The 17,833-nt window shown below is 43.7% G+C and overlaps 1 protein-coding gene and 1 long non-coding RNA gene across 6 annotated transcripts in view; one reads left to right on the forward strand and one right to left on the reverse strand.

Annotated features, from left to right (window-relative positions):
• Positions 1–17,833, reverse strand: part of LOC105684814 (protein sickie) — a 164,370-nt gene that overhangs the window by 94,995 nt on the left and 51,542 nt on the right. For 3 of the 4 annotated variants that reach the window (XM_048650276.1, XM_048650274.1, XM_048650275.1), the window contains exon 4: positions 337–506. In XM_048650276.1, coding sequence (XP_048506233.1) covers positions 337–506 — 170 coding nt within the window. Of the gene's footprint in view, positions 1–336; positions 507–15,672; positions 16,508–17,833 lie in introns of those variants that run through there. The other variant, XM_048650279.1, reaches the window with a different exon arrangement.
• LOC125499931 lies at positions 13,814–15,737 on the forward strand. Of its 2 annotated transcripts, none has more exons than XR_007276993.1 (3): positions 13,814–14,175; positions 14,289–14,511; positions 14,615–15,737. It is a non-coding gene; the product is annotated as an uncharacterized LOC125499931 (long non-coding RNA). The 2 variants fall into 2 exon arrangements; XR_007276994.1 differs by having other exon boundaries at positions 13,814–14,160.

The raw sequence follows: 17,833 nt of genomic DNA on the forward strand, positions 1-17,833 counted from the left end.
AGCGCCTTGATCGACGAATTTCCCGCCATTTGAATTCGATTAACTTCTTTTCCAAATGTTACAGCGATTCTGAATTTTCATCTATTGATTGCTGGTGTGGATGACAAGAATTTTTCAGTAAACTATGCTGGCTTCGCGAATGCTAACATATTCTGACAATGAGTGATGTGAATAGTTTTTCGAAAATGGACAGTTTTCTATGATATTGGTGGTTATTTAAAAACAAAATTTCGATGTTCACATCAAAGAGTTTTCAATTGTTCGTCCTATACAGTTGGTATTGAAGTGGGATGAACTTTTGGAATGGAGTTTGAACTTGGGGAAAGAATGACTCACCGAGGCATGTCTTGGAGTTGTTTCGCCCTCTGTTTGTGTCGCGACAAGGCGAACAGCAGGGCCAAAACGGGGCGCAGGGTGGACCCAGAGGCGAGTTCGCCAGGATTCACCGCCCCGACGTCTGCACCAAGTGTGCGTAGCGCCCCGACGCACAAGCTCACGTTCTCCACCTACGCATTAAATATTAAAAAGAGGCATTAGAGACATCTGAGAGGGACAAAGAGTTTGTTTCTGCACTTACTGCAGCGACTCGCTTTTACTTTGAATCAACTGACGTGGTTACCGGCTATTATACGTATTCGGACATGGTATAGCGAAATTGCTCAAATTACCCGAATCCCCGGGCTTTGAAATGTATACGAAAATTGTGTCCGTTGCCATTACTGAAAAGCATACCAAAAGAACTCTTTGTGAGTTTTCGTTAGGTATTTTAATTCGCCAATTTTCTTTGCACAATTCGAACTCTGTAAATGTTCGAGAAATCGAAATTTCGAGCAACTTTGCACACCGGGACTAAGTGATTTGCGCAAGCACGTCCGCTCCGCCCCGATATCAGTACTTGGAAACGCACACTGTGCGGCGATTCATGAGTCGCTCGGTATCGCCTGTTAGTCAGAGAAACTTTCAAGTAAATTCTAGCCTCCATACCCCGATACACATTGTACACCCGCATCATCTACTACATGTACAACTTGCTATTACAAATTACGCTAGGAAATCAAAGCGATGACTGGACATACAAAGCGGCATAGAATCGACGCCTACAGGTCACACTCATACTATAGTTGTTCACCGTACAGCGCTATATGATCAGGGGTAATTTCAAGAATTACCTCGAAACTAGTTTCCACATCTATGAAATAATCACACATCATCGTGCGCGGTCATTATTTTTTTTATTTTACATGGAAACGATTATCAAGACATTTTTCAATTGCCCCGAATATGCAGGCGCATGTTGATCTTTGGGTGATCAAAAAAAAAAATTGAAAATCGTACATTTAAGGTGAGAACATACATTTCGAATGATTTGCAGCCTTTCAGTTTATCGGATGACAATCGCAATGGGAAAAATTGACGAGGGCGCGAAACGTGACCGTTGAAACGGGTCGAAGCGTAAATGGTACGAATATTCAAGTCGCACCGTATCGCACTTATCTAAATGACGGTGTAGATGACTCAAGTGTACGGATCCTAAAACATTTCGAAGCGCGCCTGACGATACAACGGGCGTCGGTATATCTGGCCATAACTTTATTGAAACAACATCGAGGAAGATAAGTAAATACACTTTCTTGCTCTGGCTTTTTACCCGCGTCACGTGAAATACGTTCGCGAAGCTCGACCAACGGTCATCGCGGTCGGTCCATTCGAGTTTATATTCGGTCGCACTGCCGAAACGTACGTACACTAGCGAACTATAAACGGCCCCTGGCTTTTAATCGAGTATTTTTTACGCCCGCGACGTACCCGCGTACTTCGATCAAACTATACACTCTCGTATACGAAGCGAAGTCTCGCACGTTCCCGTAACCGATCGATGAAATTCCAAACTTTATAGCGTCACTTTTTCAAACCCAATACCAAATAAGTTCGACGAACATTTCGTGAACTTTTGATGCGAGCGATCGATCCGCCGAACCGAGAGCGAGTGGCCATGACTAATTGTAAGAGGAGAGAGAAAAAAACAAAAAGAGGACAATATAGTCGGACGCGTGTTTCTGTATCAACCTCCGGAGCGAACCCCCATCGTTCTCGGTGTCAAGCAAAGTAAAATTCCTGGTATCGGTATTCCGTCGTAACTATCGCCTCGCTGACTCCGGTGTAAACTGAGTAACTCACCGAGGTGCAATTAGGACTACGTACACCGTCGGACGTTCGCTTTATACGTGTATATATTGTACGCGAATTCGCGAAACGTGACCGCGCGCGTTGTCACAACGTACAACCGTGTACCTTGTATCCGGATAGTCGAGAGTCCTGTGTGTGTATATACCTATATCCATAGAATTCGTACCTACCAAACTCAAATATATTTCTCCCCGCACCGTCGGTACGATGCAGATATATAGCTGTACGGTTTCATCCAAACAAACTTGTACCACAGAGCTTATTGTGTATACGTACGTACGTACGTGTATAATGTACATATAAACGTGGCCCGGGTACATTATAGTTACTATCCCGCAAATGTCTACATAGGTGCGCGGGGGTATACATATACGTTCGGCGTCTACGAACATACGGTATACATATATACACACGTTATTATTATACGTGTACCCAACATTCGCGTAAGCTCGTTGTTCTTTTGTTTCCATTGTTTTTAGTTTTTAGCTTCAACCCGAGGCACAGAGGTAAAGGAAACCGTAAGTAGAAAACCACCGCTCGGTAAATGCAACGGCAGCAACGGGAGGAGGACCCCGTTGACGGTGAGTCACCGAACAATATAACTTCGCAAAAGCCGTACCAACGTTGACCACCGTCGAGCACGAGCGGCTAAAATCTCAAAGATACAGATCGCCTCTCCGCTACGCCGAGACAACTGGACCACAACTGAACCGTGAGAAATATCGCCGGTGCAATACGTGCGCCGGTGCGATGCAATGTCTCTCGCGATGCGTGTGACTCGCGGACACGCGGTAAACAATAATCGTTAGCTAAGAAGTTCCGCACCCGTCGTAACTTTCCCCTTGAACGCGTCCGTCCGTCCGTCCGTCGCGTTGTTACCTCCAGGTGTTACGGAGTCGGCGAGTCATGCGTCCGCGTCGTTACGATGAACTTTTCATCGCGCTCCGATTACGAGCAATACATAGCGCGCGGATAGCGCGACTAACGCGATCGTCACCATGTGGGTATCGTTTACCCGGCAAGGTCACGATCCTAGAGTAGAGTTTCCCAGTAAACTGGATCTGGAATATGGAACGCTCTTGCCTTCGAACCCAAGGTATCGTAGCGTTTCTTGCGTTGTACTCATTGTCGGTGAGGAGAGAGGCGGGACGTGGTGTACCTCTCTACGTGGACGTGTGCGTGCGAGTTTCGCTCACGCCGTGCACTAATTTAGGTTTTTAATCAAAGCCACCTTAGCGCACGTGAATTCGGACGTGCGTTGAGACTGTGCCGCGATACCGTGAAAGCTTTTCGTACGCGGTACGCAGAGCTTTGGCATTCGCGAGGAGAATTGGAAGGGTTCTTCGGGGATACGTGATTTCTTTGTGCAGTTGCGCGTATCCCGTACATCAGTGGCACTTTCATCCGAAATTCATCTGTTTGATGCACTTGTGGATATATAGGGGAATCCGTCCCTCGCTTGTTATACGGTACAGACGCGTACAGGTGCTTGTGCGAAGTGAGCCGCAGCTCTTCTCCAACGAGTTGTACGATGCCTGCCCGCATCGCTGCCCGAAACGTATCGTCACCCCCGAAAACCGTCTTGCAATACTTCTTCCTTCGATCCCTGCGTCTGTGTTTTCTATCCCCAGCGGTGTGCATTCTGCATCGAAACTGGTGCCGATGAACGCTGTTGTAAATGACTCAGTGATTCGGTGCTACAATTAGTTTGATTTTCTCATTTCCCGCGGTGCGAGCGTGAATTGAGAACTGTAAAAATGAAGTAGAAGACGTCCCTTTCCGCGGCATCGGTTCGCATTTTTCAATTTACCCTAGATCGCAGTTCGAGGAAAACGGAATCGCATTTCTTTTTTCTCACGGTGGAGTTCTAGGTCGTGTACGGGAAGACTTGGAATTCCTTGATCGACCTCGTTTTTCACCAGCAAGTGTCATATACCGACGGATTCTCAAAACTGATCGATGTTGTTCGTATAACACCGACGAATTGAAACCACGCGGAGAACGCACATCGAATTTGACTGGAATTCGGTCCGCGTGTACGAGCAACGTGAGCAGGAATATCAACCGACAACGAGATGCACGCCGTACGTGTACGTGGCTCGTGTACCTCCACCTCCGCCTCCGCCGGTTCACGGTGCATAGAGAAGAGATGCGATGGGTACTAGATGAGATAGAGAAGAGGTGCGGAGAGAAGAAGTACGGGGATGAGAAGAGCAGAAGCTGGCAGCAGCGTCCTTACGCAACCTATTCTCTTTCTCCTTCCGAGATTCGAATGTGTTTTGTCTTACACTCTTATATATCTATAATCATAATATCTGAGGGAATGAGAGAGAGAGAGAGGGAGAGAGGGAGAGAGGGAGCGAAAGAGAGAAAGACCGCGAGAGGCGAGGAGAGCGGCAAGAGCTGAGGGCAACCGGACTTTTTGTCTTGCGGAGGCGCTGCTGCGGGCGAAGCGCTACCATAAGAGGACATCTCCGGCGCGGGAGTCGCGCGGCGCCCCGACGTTCGGAGATTCTGAACGACCGCGCGTCTTCGCGGTCCGGAGAACGACCCGAAGAAGATAACCGGAGGTACAGCGGAGGTAGAGTTGAGTTAAGAGTGGCGGCGGTATCGACGTCGGGTCGGCCGGCTAGGCTACGGTGTACCGGCGTCGCCGCGGCGAAACGGACGAGTTACATCTTCTTGCGGACCCGTGGGACCGGTGTCCTTTTCTTCCTGCAGGATCGCCGAGGCCGCGGTACAGAAATGGAAGGATCCCGATCGGGCGTACGATCTCGCGATTCTCATTCCAACGTCCTGAGGGGGCTCCGCTCGAGGCGCATAGGAAGAAAGTGATCGCGGACCCCCGGATCCCGGAACGAGGCACGCGCTCAAAAACCCCTACGCGTTTAAGGAGATTTTCATCGCGAGCCGGTTAAACCTGGCGGAGCGGCCGTCGATGCCGGCCGGCTTCCGATCGAACTGGTCCAAAGCGTGACAAAAATTATTATTATTATATATATATCGGTACGAGGTACGATCGGCGATGGGAATCACGTACGTCTTTGTATAAATAATCAGCGGCAAATAACAGATATATATATTGCTCGACGCGTTTGTATCCGCGCCGCAACTCTTCGCCGACGTTATGTATCCGTAGCCGCGTACTCGCATCTACCCGCTGTTACGGGGCGGTACGGTGGCGCTGAAATCAAAGTCAAAGACAAATCGTACGCTCGGCGACTCTGTACGGGGGTAGAAGAATCGCCGACAAACGGAACCGATCCAATGCAAATATACACTCTTGAAACTTCTCTATTCGTTTAGGACGTAGGTAGAGTAGTTACGTATTAGAAAAGTCCTCGAATCGACCTTGGAGGATTAGATGAAAACTATTTTCGGAAAAGCTACAAGTTTTTTCGCAATTTATACCCGACCCGATTTAATATACAGTCGATTACTTTATACAGCGCCGTCGAGAATTGATCGAATAACTTCCGAAGAGTGTCGACGCTAAATTTTCAGCCGATGAGCGCAATTGTTGGGCAGCTCTCACCGTCGCGACGTCAACGGGATCAAGTCTTGTCTCTCCGACAACGCGTCCTCGATGATCCGTAAGCGGGTAGCTGAGGTTGTCCGTCAACGGGATCAAAGACAAAATCTTCCCCGCAACGGAGTCAGTGAGCAGTTTGTCGAGGCGAAGGGCAATAATTATTGCGAACGCGAGGATCCCGAGGAGGTGGTCGGGCGACGGAATTTCTTTGAAATGGCTCGCATGTATATTTATGGACGCCGTGTACCAAGTTTTCTCTCGTTTTCGCTCGATAAGGTAATTCATGTACCTCTCGCGTCCGGTTTAATTGTCGTATAAAACACCGCGGGGCGCCCCCTCGACCCCCGGCCGGCTCCTTCACTTTTCAGCTTCGATTAATTAACTTGCTGCTTTTGCAACGCGATCCACGACGAAAACAAAATTACGAAACACTCGTGAGATTTCAATGTTACTCACGCATTATACAATAACGTCGTATTATATGCGGGGTGGCTTGTTTTATTTGTTGGCAGAGAAGAGATCCACAATTCGCGAACGACCTATTTCGAAAAATTTTTAAATCGATTCGATTATTCCCAAGTTATTGAGACGAAAATTGATATTTTCTTGTAATCTTCATCAGGAGATGGTAGTTTGGAATTTACAAATCTGGAATTCGGCTTCTTATAATCCAATAAAAATCGCAAGAAAAACTAGCACATCTTTTTCGCCCGATGAACGACCAAGTTTTTATTTCAAATATTTTCATCAGGAATAATTCGCTGTGCGGTTGAATCAAACAAACCACCCTGTACATGCGTGAATATGTTCGTGCATAAAACACAACCTTTTCATTTCACAGGGATCGTTTTGCCGGAATTTCTTCACGGTAATGCCGTATAAAATTTTATATTTTTTCGATCCTCTTACGATATCATCCGAACGGATCTCGCGCCGGATAATGTTCGCCGCATTTAAAAATCCAACGCCATTTATGCAGCATCATTCGACGTAGGTACGGTACAACGTACGTACCTCGGATCTCCCGATCGCTGCACGATCCCAAATCAGATTTCAGTTCACACGTCATATAGGTACGGGATAAACGAACTCGCACGATCTCGAAAAGTTACGTATCGTATTCGTACGAATATTGTATAATAACGGTGAAATCGCTCAAAGATCTCGCCGATCGTACGGGGTTACCCGTAAAATCGAATTGATCACACTTAAATCATAAGCGAAACCATCGGCGCGATTTTCGAGCCAAAAAAAAAAATTGAATCATCTTTCGACAAAGTCAGACTCCGTAACGGGATTATAATAGTGAATTACACGTACGTACCCGAGTCGGTAAAGAACGTATATTTCACCACCGTCGATGGATTATTTCTATTTTTAGGGCCTCGGGCTGAAACTCCGGCTCATACTGGTAAAATTCATTATAATTTACCGTCTCGATTTTCTGATTGATTCTCAATGACTCCCGTGAAACTAATTTTCACATTCATACCCATAAGCTAAGGATAAATTTGAAGGTGATAGTTTTTTGCTTATCGCGATCGAACTGGTTTGCAATTATTACGTACTAGCTTTCTGAACAATGGATGTTCCCATCTTAATGGAGAGTGCGTAGGATAGCAAAAAGACTGCGGTCAATCAGCCCTAAGTTTGACAGACCGGCCTAAATATTGTTCGATCATCTATATCACCTTTGTTTTCTGTCTGGAACAATTTGAAGATCAAACGAACAGTTCCGTCAAGACTGCGCGTCAAATGACACAAGGTCAGGGAGTGTAGCTAGTCAACAACCTCGACTTAAATCTGTTTGTTTTTTTTTACAAGGAAAGCTTTCAGGCCAATAAAATCTTCATTTCAGGAACCAAAAAACTCAAAACGGGTGTGGGTCACGTGGGCAAGTCGATTTGGCGCAGGATTCTTGAATTTGTACAATGCCAATACCATTCAAACAGTTTATCGAACTCGAGATACCTAATTCCGGCATAACTGTACATCTATTTTAATTAATGGTATCACGATGAAATATGGGCACGTACTATACGCATTATTCTAATTAGATATTTTTAATTCATTCTTTTTTTTTTCTAACAAAATTTCAACAGCGAACTCAAAGCTCGACGTGTCGCCGATGATTTTTTTTTTTTCGTAAAGTCCAGCCAATGTATAATAGGACAAAATCGATAACTCATAAAAAAAACTCTACGAACTGATTAACAAATATTTTTTCGTACGTTGTAACTGATAAGGATTACCCGAAGTCGCGATAATTAATCGGATAATGATACGTTTCGGTTGTCAGACTTATTTTAAAGTGATTCGGTTTTTTCCATCAATTCCCAAATCTGTTGCGGGACATATCGATATATCAAAGAGATTACGGCGGCGAGGGTTTTTCTGCGGAAATTCCTCACCAGTTTAGTCAGAGGATACGGTCGGTTGACAAAAATTGAAATTCCGCCGGTCTGTAAGGACGACAAAAATTAGGATTCCTTAGCGCGTTAGCTAACACCACTCTACCCATTCCGATTCCGGACACTCCAATTATTCCTGAAACAAGTTCTCGAAGTTGTAAAATAATTCCCTACCGAATCAACTGCACGTTAGACTCGTCGATTCGTTCCTGTAAAATTTCCTCCTGATTGGATGTCATACACAGGACGGCGTAGAAAAATACCAAAAAGTTTCTCTCGTTTGTTCCAATAAACGGCTTCGAAATTTTTCCTTTCGAGCAGACGTCTACAGTTAAAGAATAAAGAGATAGAAACCCAAGAATTAATCAGGGGGAAATGTCGGAAATTCTGCACCTCAATTCGTTTATTAGCCCTATCGCAAAACGAAAAGATCCAAGACGGTGTATTTCGTTTCAGTCGGTCAAAGAGGACCGTTGTAAGGCAAATCTTTCGTTTTTCATTCCACCCTATGGTGGTACTTATGCTTTTAGTTCGCTGGTTGGGTCTCTCTATATTTCAAATATGTTCCCTTTTCGTAGACTTGGACAGCTGACGTCGCGCCAGGGTGACGAAAATAACCGATCCTAATGAAGCGCTACTTACGCCTTGATATTCTCGCCCATGTTAACCGGAACTGGTCCTTAACACCTCTGTCCGAACCACCCTTTCATTTTTGTACGCAATCTCGTTATTGGATCGTTCGATCTTCCGCCCACGGTTAACCGGATCGATGTTAACCGATCACCGTCGAACGGTAGAATTGTTCGTTTTTAAAATTTTCCTAATGTCGACGCCCGCGTGCTTGTGCCGGCTATATATGTATGTTCGCCTGTCCAACGTTCTCTCTGTTCCAGACTAGAGGCCTCGCTGGGCTGCTAAGTTATGTATATATTTAGATAGAGAGGTCTCGAGACGCACATGGCCCGCAGGAAACTGCTGCTGCTCGTCTTCCTGATAAAAATAATGATAGTTTTACTTCCTGAAAAAGGTAGAGGGCACGCGACTTTATACTATAAATATAATTCGATGCATCGGCCGTTAAAATAAAGAAGACGGTACGTCTCGAAGATTCTTCAATTTTCACAACGATGATAAGATTATTACAAATAACAACGTCTGCCTTACGTAATGTAACGATGAAACAAATTAACCACCAAAAAATTGGAAATTGTAATAGTACATATATCCCAGTTTTGTAGAGCAGAACCTACGAGGATATTCTGCTCCAAGAAAGGGTCTTCGTATTCCCACACTGGGAAGTGGAAATTCTTCAGATTTTCAAACGAGTGATCTATTTTTTATAGTTAAAACAAAATAAAAAATAGTGGCACCCAATTTTTGCACTTAAAATGGCCAAGATTTCGTCTTAGAGGTCTTAAACGTCAGGATTACAATTTTCCAAAATGGAGTGTGAGTTTTGCTAACAAAAGCTATCTTGACTTCAAAAAACGTGGTTCCCGTGAGTATCGCCGCGTTTTCGGGCTAACTTTTGCCCGCCGTGAGTTGGTAGTATTAATTTTTGAACAATCCAAAATTTTATGCAAATACTCGGAGGTACTGAGGGAACATCGTCTCCGAGTTTTTTGGTAATGTACGCAAGTTTCGTGTGGACGGAGCCATATACCTACATATAATAATAGCGATATCAACGAAAGACGGGATCTGTAACTGGGAGGATATACATCTTGATGTGAAAATAACTATGCGGTAAGCCGACTCACGCGATTTAACGTAATGTTTACACAGCTAGGATGGATGAAGGAGCTGTGTAATAGTGCGACGGTGAAATTATAGGTAATCATCAATTACACGCGATACATACGTACGCGCGTAATCACGAGGCTCCGGCACCACATCAAGTTAGATTGAATTTTCAATAATCCTGCGTGGGAATAAATTTTCAACCCGCGCGATAACAAAACTTATTTATTCAGTCTTCGTTATACTCATATCCACCTCAACTGTTTCTCATACCTCTGATTCGACTAATAAGACGTTACGACCGATGTGCAGCCCTCACCGCAAGTGAAGTAGCTGGCCAATTATTTGTTTTGAACTTTATGTCGCAGCTTTTCGATTATCGAATGATTTGCCACCTCCTCCGCTTGAATTGATATTATCATACCAGAGAGGAAAGACGAAAAAATAATCGAAGACCAACTCAAAGAATGTTTAAAATAATGTAAGGTTTTTCCGGTTCATTTAAATCCACATGGTATTCTCTTCTTCACTTATTCAAGCAAGCGAGCAAGCAAGCGAGCAAGCAAGCAATGTTTCGTTACGATTGTAATTTGACGTTCAAGCGATGCGAAACCAGAGATCCGAGCAGCGCGTTACGCGCGACGAAACCTAGTGGAATATACGTGATTGGACTACTCGCTATTGAAAGAGGATGCAAATCGCGGAGGGCACGAGGAGGTCTCTGGGCCAGCAGGTGAGCAGCACGTAGTGGTCAACGATGATCGCGAACGCGGGAACCGCGGGGACCGGGCCCCGAAGCAACAGCGGCAACAGCAGCAGGGGTAACGGACCACGGAATGTAACGGTGATGCGGTAATATCTGCGCATGAGAAACGAAAAAGAAATCGAAGAAAAAAAATTTGCAACAAAAATTTCGTATAAACAGAAAGCGCGCGGTACTACGTAATTAGGTGCGCGGCCACCGATCTCAGGATATATCGTGCAACGAGCTTTTTTTTTCGCTCGTACAAAAATATCAATCTCCCACGCTGTACGTATACGAACCGTGTGTTGTATACGTATGTCAATATCGATGTGTATTGTGTATATCGCGTGCAAAATTATATGAGATCACGATAATAAAATTGTCGAGTTCCTATGTAATCCCCTCGGTTAGAAGTAGATATATACGTATATTATTAAATACGAACCTTGAGAAATTTTTTTCTCACTCCCGATCACGTGATCTATTGGATCGGGGCGTTCCGCGTTTTTGCTTTTTTGTTTTTACGTACAATCAACTCTTCAGATACGTGAACAAGGAAGAATAGCGACGATTAGGTAGCGTGAAATGTCCCGTATCGACGCATCCTTTCGTTTGCTCGTGGGTGAATTTGAGACGCGACCAAGGCTGGGTCGAGTTGTTCGGGTTATTAATGGTCGAGGCCCGTTGATTTTTGACAATGAAGTAAGATTCGTGCTGTTCACGGTTCACGGTTCACGCGTGTCACGTGACATTGATGAAACGCATGAAATATCGCGCTGTAGGTACAACGTGCGAGCAGCCACACCTATATTTTGTGAGCGTCGAAGCCACATGTATACGGGTATCTATAAATTTGTATAAATTTCAAACTTCGAATGCCTCGAACGCGAATCATATGCGCAGGCAGGTTATAGCCGAATAATGTAACGTTAGTCACAGGTATAAGGATACACGCGCTACTAACGCGGCTCGTTCTCGGCGAGGGAAATGAGAAAAATGACGTTAGAGCGACGGAGAAAAAGTAAAGCGAAAAACAAACATCAATTGAATAAATACCTTTAGAAGAAAAAAAAAAATGAGAAGCTGAGCCCAGCCTTGTTATTTCTTTATCTCATCCTTTATTATTCCCACTCTTTCGGTGCATAAAGAAGCGTGTGCTTACGGTATGTCTATATACGCCGAGCAAAGGGTTCGTGAAAACATTTTTTTCCAAATGAGATTCCATAGTGATGAGATCGTGACATGGTTGTCTTAACGAGAAGTGCGGTGCGTTGACAATATATGGTGAAATCTGCTTTTTTATTCACTTTTGTTACGCGCCAGAAAAGTCTGTCCGATCTAACTCAATGTCGGCGCACGTTACGCACAGGGTGGGTATTCCGTGTGATGGATAAATTCGACTCGACTGTTTTTTTTTCGTGCCGATATACGAGGATTCGCGTGCACAGAATTTGTTCGAATATCGGCTGTGCCAAATTTGCTTTCGAGAATTACGTAAAACGTCGAACGTCCTTGAGGTGGACTTTTCGGAGTTACTTCTGTGCGGGGATCAACAACGCAGTGCCAGAGATTTTCTCCCGCGTACTGCTCGCGCATACATTTCGATACGACACGCGAATTTCTTTCGCAATGCACATTCGCTGTCAGATCCTTTGGAATCGGCGTACGTGCATTATTCGTTGTACGTACGTACAATAAGCAGAATCGTACTTCTATCCACGCGATCGCAACGGAAGGTAAGAAACCGAATGTATACACAATTAAGTCAGATGATAACGTCTTAACGAGACCGCAAAGAAGGCTTGGCCTCAAAGTACATTTGCGCCTTACTCATATATGCCCGCTGCAGTAAACCGCAGGCGAACGCGAAACCGTGATGGTGAGCTTTAAGCCGGATTATTAAATAACACGATTGGCTCTGGTCTTCGCGCTTGGAGCGGCACGCCCGGAATTGCAACGATTCTTTTCAATTTCCATGCGAAATTCGCACGTGCATATCTCCGTTAGGACGCGGTATACGATCCTTCCTCGTTATCCCGTACGAAATATTTATACCGCTCGAGAAATCGACAGTTCTGAACTTCGATCCGACGTGATCGAAGAAGCGAATTTTTTTCATACGAAAAATTGATTTATCATTCAAATTTGAATTCAAATCCACCGCGTTTGCATATCGGGATCAAACGTGAAGTATTTCACCGATTGGACTCTGGCCTGTTACGGGTGCACGTTTTCAAGGGCTCATGTTCGCACATCGCACAAGTTTATTTGTGCATGCTTGATCATTTTACTCAAATTTACCGTAATTTCCGTTCTGCGGAAAGTTGCCTCGACACGCTCGAGTACATACCTACACAACGCCGCCGGTCATAACAATACGTGATTTACACCAAGGACTTTCCTGTGCAGAGCAAACACGTAAGAGTTACGTAAAACACCGGGAGGTACGTACGTACAACTATATCTATATTACACGAATGACGGACGTTCACTTTGCCGAGACATGATCCGAGACATGATCCCTACCGTACGCTGACGCGTAAATTAGGAAATGTAAATTCTCTTCAAGCAAACCCAATTACGATACGCTGCACGAAACTACGACCAATATGAACGAAAAAAAAAAACCAAAAAAAAAGAAGCACCGATGTGACCGAGACACAGAAAAATATGCAGACGCATGGGTATACGTAGTACAAGTAGAATAAATATGGCTTCGTGTCGACGGAAAGCAATTAGCAGGTTGAATAAAGCACGTGGTTCATGCTTCGACCCTGCTAAAGTTGGGTAACAATGGTACAATTGCATTGTTTCTATTGACCGAATAAATTTCCGATATGCCAGACAACGATGTCGAGAATCGGAGTAATTAGTTAATTACCGTTGCAATTAGTCCGCAACGAGATATTCCGAATGATATTTTTCACTTCCGTCTCCACACACGATGCCTCGAATGCATGGTTATAATTGTATAATTATAGGAAGATATTGATACGGCCATCGAAATTTGTTGATAAAATTAATTAGATCGGAAAGACCACGCACCTAATTGTCGTTTCGATACGAGGTATAATCAATTTTATCTACTGAGTATTCCAATATTGACTCGATGACGACATCGAGCGTGTATAAAACGACCCTTATCCCGACGCGGTCCGATTATTAACCCAATTATACCTAGTTACGGTATAACTCCACAGCCCTAATTACAAATACCAATCTCACAAATATGACGGTGTACGGTAAACTTCGGACGACAACTTTCGTTCGCGATACGGACCATTTTTTCTATCTGGTCCTTGGGTAGGGTCGTGGCATATTTCACCTTCTGCGTTACACGAACTTGATAGAATTGGCACGAAATGCCCCATATACGTAAGTGATGCATAGATAGCGAATACATCATCACGTTCATACGAAGAGGTGGAAATGTGAGAATTTAATACCGCAGAACGCGTTTATAATACGAATCGTTTTGAAAGAAATGATATATTAATCCACCAGCTGAGCTGCATTATAGCAGCGATATACGAGTCTATATCTAGGTATACGTGAGTCACGTAATTTCCTCGTTCCAAGAAATAATTTTTAAATAATAGAACGAACGTGCATATAGCACAATACGCGTGTGCTTATTCGGAGAGTGAAAGATCTTTTTCCTTCAATATTTCAGATTTTTATCTCAACCTCGAAAATCCTGCCAACTGTAGGGGCGAAGTTGAAAGGATTGTGAAATGAAAGTTTGGAATTTGAATGAGGATTTTATTTTGTACTTGTTCGGCGTCATTCACTGGACAGGAGAGAAAAGAGGGGGTTAAACTACATCAGAAGCAGCAGCAAACACGATACAAAAATTCTGGAATCTGGATTTCGATTCGGAAAGAATTTAGAACCAGGTACCCCGTTGGCCCCATATATGGGTAATTACGAATATACAGATACAGCTATACGTATGTATATTGATCGAGGTCCGACAATAATCTATCCAATTATTGACAGCCGGTCAATGCTTGGTCACCCTTCGCTGCTTAACGACTGTATAGCGTGATTTAGAAGTATCCACGTGCTCGCAGTAATACACCATAACCATACAACGGCACAAACGGCACAAGCGACAACCTATGCCGAATGCCACACCTGACAATTCGGGGCCCTGTCATCCGCATACTGGCGCCATTCACATTCGAAAACATTTTCCAACCAGAGGTCAAACTATAATGGGATATTCGGTAGTGGTTTGGTTGCACAGAAATCGTTTGCACAGGTTTCATCTCTGGAGAAACTTTGTGCGCAGGGATCGTTTGCGCGGACGAAATTTCAAGTCAAGTACGTCTGCACAGAACTAGATTGGCGGGATTGTCTGGACAGAATTCGTATTTGTGCACAAAATGGAGAACGGATTCTGCGCAAACGAAGCTACGGAGGTGCGTACGTTTGCCCATATACAACGAAAACGGATTCTGTGCAAACGAACTTAAGAACTTGTGTCTGCACGTATAACGTGAAAACGGATTGAAAATCGAAAACGAAAAACGAACCTACAGAGGTTTGTTTGCACAGAAGCGTTTTCGACGCATATGTGCAGATGTGCCTCCGAATGTTCGTTTGCGCAGAATCCGTTCTCCATTTTGTGCACAAATACGAATTCCGTCCAGACGATCCCGCCAATCTTATAGTTCTGTGCAGACCTACCTGACTCGAAGTTTGTCTGCGCAAACGATCCCCGGGCAGAAAAATTGTAGAGATGAATCCTGTGCAGACGATCAATTTCTGTGCAAACGAACCTCACCTGATAGAATATTTGTGAAGTTGAAAGAATGACACGTTATTCAGGTGAAAGAGGTTACTCTATTACTTCAGAAGACGAAACTTAGTTTTCGACATTTGATAAAAAGAGGAAGAAGATGTTTGATGATAAAAAATTATTCTTATAACACGAAATTTTCGTGAACATTAATAGATTTATGTACGACGCTGAGTTTTCTAGCCCTTGTGGATTAGCGTAGAAATAATTTTTTTTAATCTTTCAGTTATTCGTTCAATTATTTTTCCATTACCTGTAACACGGGGTCATCTCCGCAGCGTTTGATGGTCACTTCACAACGCACGGTTTACATACGTTACATCACAAGTATAAGATGAAGTTTATATATTTCAAAGTTTTTCTCGATTTATTTAATTTGTGAGAGAGAATTCACCGTCGTCTAAAATTCCAAGTAAATTAGTATCACTTGTTGGAAAACTCATTAGCAAGTAACATTTCACCGGACAGATAGTCGAGTAGATTCAAAGTTTGCCCGCGGACAAACGCTGCAAACTTTTTCGATAAAAAGTAAGGAGTAGCTGGATAGTTTCCTTTTCTTCTCTTTTTCCCTCTTATTTTCCTTCGTCAGATTGAATTCCAATTACAATTCTTGTCGGGTATGAGTACAGAGAATACTTTCGCCTTCGTTTCTTCGTGTGTACGCGTTACTCCGATATTTGTAGACATACCCTAGGTAGCAAAATTATGTGGCAATCGATTTTTGTCTCTAAGTGCACTTTACTTTAACTGCAGGTTTCGACGTTATTACATCGAAACTGTTGCAATCACCATAAACTGAAGTATAAACGATCAGGAAACTCTTCGTTACAGATATTATTAACGAGATAATTTGTCACAGTCGGGTATCTAGACGAGTGGTAGGTAATCGACGCGATTCACCTTCGCAACGCATCGCATTCGAATGAAATATTTTCTTTTTCGATTCTGCAAAATAACGTCGTGTTTTTTTTTTTTTTTTTTCTTCTATCAAAATTTGTCCAAATCGAAGATGAAAATAGTTATATCAGATTCATTCCTTCGGATCGGTAGTACTGTTGAGATACCTGATCGACGTACGATCCGCGCGCGGTTTTATTTGAAATAGCGTCGGTTCGATTTATCGGTCTCCCGCACGCTGACGAGCCTCCGGTAAGAGATCGGACACAGCATCCGCGCTACCGGACCTCTCGCGACATACTACTAGCTCTACGGTGAAACACTCAAGACTCACGAGTCCCTCTACGAACACATGTGTGTCTGCGTACGTGTGTATGTATAAGGCTGTTTCTCTCTCCCTGGGGGCTTATATCGCGCGTATATGATACAGAATCAACCTGCACACGTGCCCGAGTGAAAAGGACTTATAAAAATTGAGCACGAGGAAGAGAGAGGCTCACAGTCGCTCACTATACGCCGCAACGATGTTAACGATCACGTGGCCCAGGTAGTAGGTGGTGGACGATCTCCGATTGGACGGTTTTGTTTTCTATTTGAATTTTTTTCGTTGCCTTATTTGTTTTTTTTTTGTTAGTTCACAAGGTCACTTGTGTGTACAAAATACGGTATACATGGACCGGATAATAGGTGCAGGTAACTAATTCCCCGTTTCCGAGAGACATCAGCGTCAGCGAGAATAATGAAGAAAATAAGCATGCATTACCGAAATACACAGAGTGTCGCGTTTGAAATTGTGTTAAGAAAAAATGGTCGAGGAATGAAACGAGGTTTGTGCATAGTATTACTTTTTCGTATCAGAGATTGACGGTTTCGGAAGCGACGATGATCGACGGTGTTGAAGAAAAAAGAGAAAGGAACGGTCCAAACTGTGTACGAATGAAAGTTTTGCTTTCCAGAAAAGTGGCTGGTTTTCAAACGAATCTAACGAAGTTCAGGAGAATCTTTTCAATCCGAAAAAACCGGAAGTTATGTAACTCTGAAATTTTTATAATATCGCGACGACACGCGACTTCGACATAAATTTTTTTTTATCATTCAAAACCTGAGGATATTGACAAAAAAAAAACCTATACAAGAAAACTCGGTTCTCCGTCACACAGCTCTCCGATCGAAGAGGAGGTAAACTGTTTGAGAAGATGTTTTATCGTCCGACCACATTTTTCGAATCTAATTTTGTACGGACTGATAATTGGACACCCTGTATGTGCGCTATTCCGCTCTGCAGGAGTTCGCGAGTACAATGAACGGTTGATTGGATAATTTTTGGAAATATCTTGTGTCCGGTATTTCTCGTATTAATTGTTAGAAACGGTCTAGATTGTCTGATTAGAACGAAAACGCTTTTCCACCTTATAGGTAGCGGTAACAGGTTGGGAATGACCAGCGATTTGAAAAAAAAATTCCAGCATGGAATATCTTGAAAAGTTCCATAACGAATCTGATGGTTAATCTCAGCA

The sequence above is a fragment of the Athalia rosae genome, chromosome 2 (genome assembly GCF_917208135.1).
Source record: "Athalia rosae chromosome 2, iyAthRosa1.1, whole genome shotgun sequence".
NCBI lineage: Eukaryota > Metazoa > Arthropoda > Insecta > Hymenoptera > Athaliidae > Athalia > Athalia rosae.